At 39.6% G+C, this 4808-nt stretch overlaps 1 protein-coding gene across 1 annotated transcript; it reads left to right on the top strand.

The window, feature by feature from the left end:
• The first annotated feature begins 2027 nt into the window (after positions 1-2027).
• Positions 2028-3335, top strand: LOC118892016 (40S ribosomal protein S17-like). The gene is made up of 2 exons (XM_036846026.1): positions 2028-2035; positions 2896-3335. The coding sequence occupies exons 1-2, from the start codon at positions 2028-2030 to the stop codon at positions 3311-3313; spliced, it is 426 nt and encodes a 141-aa protein (XP_036701921.1). The 3' UTR covers positions 3314-3335.
• Positions 3336-4808: the final 1473 nt, after the last annotated feature.

The following is a 4808-nucleotide window of genomic DNA, read 5'->3' as shown; positions in this document are numbered from 1 at the left end:
TTATTAACTATTATTTTCTACTGATTTATTAAACAGCAGCAACTACCCAGCTGGGCCTCTCTTTTAGTACCCCTTGTACTTATTTGATTATCTATTGCTGTGTAAAGAATCACATCAAAGCGACAAAAATCGCTTTATTATTTTCTCTCATTGTTCTGGGTGTTGACTAGGTTCAGTTAGGCAGTGTTTGCTTGGGGGTGGGGTCTCTCATGCTATTGCAGCAGATGGTGTTTGGGGCTAGAGTCACCTTGTGACTCACCTACTCACATGTCAGGAGGTTGATGCTGGCTACTGGCTAGGACCTCAAAAGGAGCTTTAGCCAGAAAGTTAGACCTGACCTCTGTGTGGTCTTGCCACTTCCTCATAGCATGGTGGCTAAGTTCCAGAACAGTGTCCCAGGAGCTCCAGGTGAAATCCATATAGACTTTCATGTCCTAACCTTGGAAGTTCCATAGCATCAGTTCTACTCTCGTCAGATTCAAGGGGAGAAACAAAGCCCCTACACGTCTATGGGAGGAGCTACAGCATCACATAGGATGTGAAATGTGGGATGGGAGCTTTTGTTGCAGTCATTTTGGAAAGTACAACCTGCATACTGCTTGACTGACAGAGCAGCACTCTGTCTAGACTACAGTCTTAAGGCAAACGCCTTGCATCTCTTCCAACCCTACTCTGCCCTTTGGAAATTTTGTCTTTGTGCGCTTACTAAGGGTGTCTTCGAGGGCCATAAATGGCACCTATGTATGCCATCTCACAAGTTAATTCTGGGATTATTCCTTGTCGGAGACTTCTTTTAAGTAGAATTTAATTTTTAGAGCAGTTTCAGGTTCACTGCAAAATTGAGTGGTGGTACAGAGATTTCTCATATACCCTCTGCCCTCACACAAGTATATCTCCCCTCTTTATCAAATTCTGCATCAGAGTGGTACTTTTGTTACAATTGATGAACATACATTGATACACCATAATCACCCAAAATTCATAGTTTACATTAGGGTTCACTCTTGGTATTGCACATTCTATGGGTTTGAACTAATGTATCAAATGTATCCACCATTATAATACCATACAGAACAGTTTCAGTGCCTTAAAAATCCTAGTTTTGCCTATTCATCCCTCACTCCCTCCAACCCTTGACAACCACTGAGACTTTTTAACTAAAGCCCACTGGTTCTTCTATACTGTACACTGTTATCAGAATTATATTTTCTATAAAAAATTCTGAACACTTATTCTCCTGATCAACAATCTCCAATGGATTTTTCCACTGTGTATAGATTAAGTTGAAATGCTTCATTTTTTTGGATCCCATGTTACAATAGTTAAATTAAAGGAAAATTAGTGGATTGACAAATAGTGGGCACTCAAAAACTAGGTTTGGGTATTACAAATATAGCAAAATGGTATTTTTCTTCATCTCCCATCTTTCCACTTCTGGCTGACCTCTTTCTTGGAATATATTACACACCTAGTTCCATTCTCAAGCCCTGGCCCAAATGAGCTAAATTAGCAGAAAGATGTCTTTGGCAAAACTAGAAAAAAGAGAGACACTTCAAGCACAGTAACACCCTAGAGTTGTGCTAAAAGTTTTGTCTTCTAGATCCTTCATCTTGAAGTTCAGACAAGAAAAGACCATCCTTTTTATCCTTGCCTCCAAAATCAGGTCCTACCCCAGATTCACCAAGACTGGAAATCTGATGATGTCAAATAACTAGCAGTCTTGACTGAAGGCAGAGAGTAGGAACAACTAAGATCCTTTGGAGAAGACAAAGGAGTTGATAGTCCTAGAACAGGGGTCCATAAACTATAACCAGTGGTCCAAATCTGGTCTGCCATTTGCTTTTTAAATAAAGTTTTATCAGAACACAGCCACCCCATTCATCTACCTATTGTCTATGGGTGCTTTCATTCTTTAACAGCAGCGTTGAGTAGCTGTAAAAAAGAATGTTTGACCTGTGAAACTTAAAATATTTACCCTCTGGCCTTTTTCAGAAAATGTTTGCTGGCCTCTGATCTAGAAAGCCATGATGAAGAGGTGAAGAGAAAAGGTACCAGAAGCTAAAGAGGGGAGACTGACTTGGGACCCCCTGAGATGGACTCATCACAGGATGAAGTGTTGTCAAGGGGAAACGCATGAACTGTTTGGCATCATTTTCTGGATTCTGGATAGTGTTATGGTAGTACGACACATTCTGGAAAGGGAATATATGTTTATGTACTTCCAATAATGACAAAAAAAATTACAAAAGGATAAGTAAGACATTCCATCTTTTTACAGTTTCATCTCCCACTTCATCCCATCACATCCTCTATACATCCCTCATTGTAGCCTTTTTCCTAGAATGGAATCTGAGCCCTCAAGCTGCTGGGACTTGGTGCAAGTTCCTTCTTGGGTCTGTAACGCTCTTCCACTTTGCTGAAGACCTCGGAGCTTCAACTCAATGGTCAACACTCAAAAGGCTTTCCCTGATAATCACATCCCTACCACCCCCAATGAGTCTGAGCTTCCTTTGCATAACTTGGTACAACTCAGTTTGTACCAGATTATTAGGACATGTCCTCGTCTCTTCAACAAGATATCAGCAACTGGAAGGCAGAAATATGGCGTTTTGTTTGTCTTCATTTTTCAGTTCGATCTTACCAACTCTTCTAATCCCTGTCTTCTCATTAGTACAGTGCTTTATAGACTTTAAATATTTATTGACTTGAACATGAGAGTTTTGAAAATAAAACTTTGTAGTTCTATTCCCCTTCTGGTAGAAATCTAAAGAAAGAATACTTTGGCTCAAGATTATTTTGTGTAGCTGTTCTTGAAAAGCAAACATTCTTCTCTGAAAAATACTCCAGAGACCTGAAGTCTGTCATCTAATAAAGACATGGACCTCTTTTACCAAGGACCGCCAACACGGGCCACGTCCGCACCAAAACCGTGAAGAAGGCGGCCCGGGTCATCGTTGAGAAGTACTACAAGCACCCGGGCAACGACTTCCACACCAACAAGCGCGTGTGCGAGGAGATCGCCATCATTCCCAGCAAGAAGCTCCACAGCAAGATCGCAGGCTATGTCACACATCTGATGAAGCGGATTCAGAGTGGTCCAGTGAGACGTATCTCCATCAAGCTGCAGGAGGAGGCGAGGGAGAGGAGAGATAATTACGAGCCTGAGGTCTCAGCCCGGGATCAGGAAATCACTGAAGTAGATCCTGACACTAAGGAAATCCTGAAGCTCTTGGACTTTGGCAGTCTGTCCAAACTGCAGGTCACTCAGCCTACAGGAGGGATGAATTTCAAAACACCACGTGGAGCCGTTTGAATCTTTCTGCTGTGCTGTAATATTTTCAGTAAACCTCGGACAACAACAACAAAAGAAATGGAACCCATGTTCTTAAAGCAACGGGCTAAATGGAGATTATGTCTGGAGGAAGAAGCCAGTGGAGAAGTAGAAGCTACTGCCCACCCCGCCTTCTAAACCAAGAGGTCAGACCATCCTCCTTGACTTGACACCTGCTTTGTGATTCTCCCCTTCAGCCGAGATTAAGCCAGATGGAAGGCTGAGTAAAGGAAGCTTGAATCTATCCTAGCAAGTACATTTTGTGCTAAGGGGAGAGAGTACTAATTTTGTACTTGAAAAAAAAAGGATCCCATTCAAATATAAACTAATTTCCTCTCTTCAATGGTGGTTGCCATCATTCCCAAACTGAGGTCATCATTATAGTCTCTCTGGGACTTTGGCACAGAAGAAAGTGACTTAATTGATTGTATTAAAATGTTTTTAGAAAACATCATTTTAGACCTGGACAAATGATAGAAACTTTAAATCCAAGACTATTTTTCGTAATAAAATAAGGAGAATTATATCACAAAATGTGTTTCTACTGTCTTTGTTGTTCTAAATGCTGAACAGTTTATTGTTATTCCTAGAGTTTAGTCTAATATTGAATGAGTCAGTAAGGGCTAAAATTATAGCACTCAGAAGGATGGATATTAGAGGGATAGTCTTGGCAAAAGTAGTTTCAGTAGCAATAGCAAGGGCACTTTGCATTGTTCTTTTTTTTTTTTAAGTGAGTAAATAGATTTTTCTTTAGAAAGCTTTAATATTTAATGTAAATTTACTTACAATGCTTGGGAGAATGTTTCTTTAATAAAACACATTTTGTTCTTAGGAGTCTACTATTTCAACATTGTTTATTCCCTTCATTGATTGAGTCTTAGAATATCCTCTATTATTATTCTAGCTAAGAAGTATAATGCTTATTCTGATGTAAAGAAAGAGGAAAAGAGCATATTATATGCAAAAATAAGACCCTGAATAGTACTCAGTTGAAGAACATCATATTGGTGTATAAATCAGTGTTCCTGGTATAACTCAGTGCATGTAAAGCTTAGCATCTGGGTCACAGCCAAATATTCTTTCAGAGCCATAAAGTACAGACACTAAATTTCCCTTTACTCAAGTATAAACCTACTGCCTACTGTTAAGCAATTTTCATTGAATTGATGTTCTTCCTCTCAACTTATTTTACTTAATCATATTTATTAGGGAAGCTTAGCACATCAAAAGCGCATTTGAAAATAATCCCATGATTAACCTTAGGGCAAAAAGTTAATGCAATGTATATTACCAAGTTCATTAACTATCTTCTTGATGGACCAACAGCTGTGTAATGAAGACATTAGCCATCAATAAAATGAACAGTGATCTTGAGACCAGAGTTTTCAGCAGGGAATAGTCAGCTATGTTATGGGCACTGAGAGGCAACAACTGAATGGGCGTATTTCCAAGCATTCCTTAGTTTTATGCCTTATGA

Source organism: Balaenoptera musculus, chromosome 3 (genome assembly GCF_009873245.2).
Source record: "Balaenoptera musculus isolate JJ_BM4_2016_0621 chromosome 3, mBalMus1.pri.v3, whole genome shotgun sequence".
Taxonomy (NCBI): Eukaryota; Metazoa; Chordata; class Mammalia; order Artiodactyla; family Balaenopteridae; genus Balaenoptera; species Balaenoptera musculus.
Note: the sequence above shows the minus strand (reverse complement) of the source record. Positions and strands in the feature narration are given on the sequence as shown.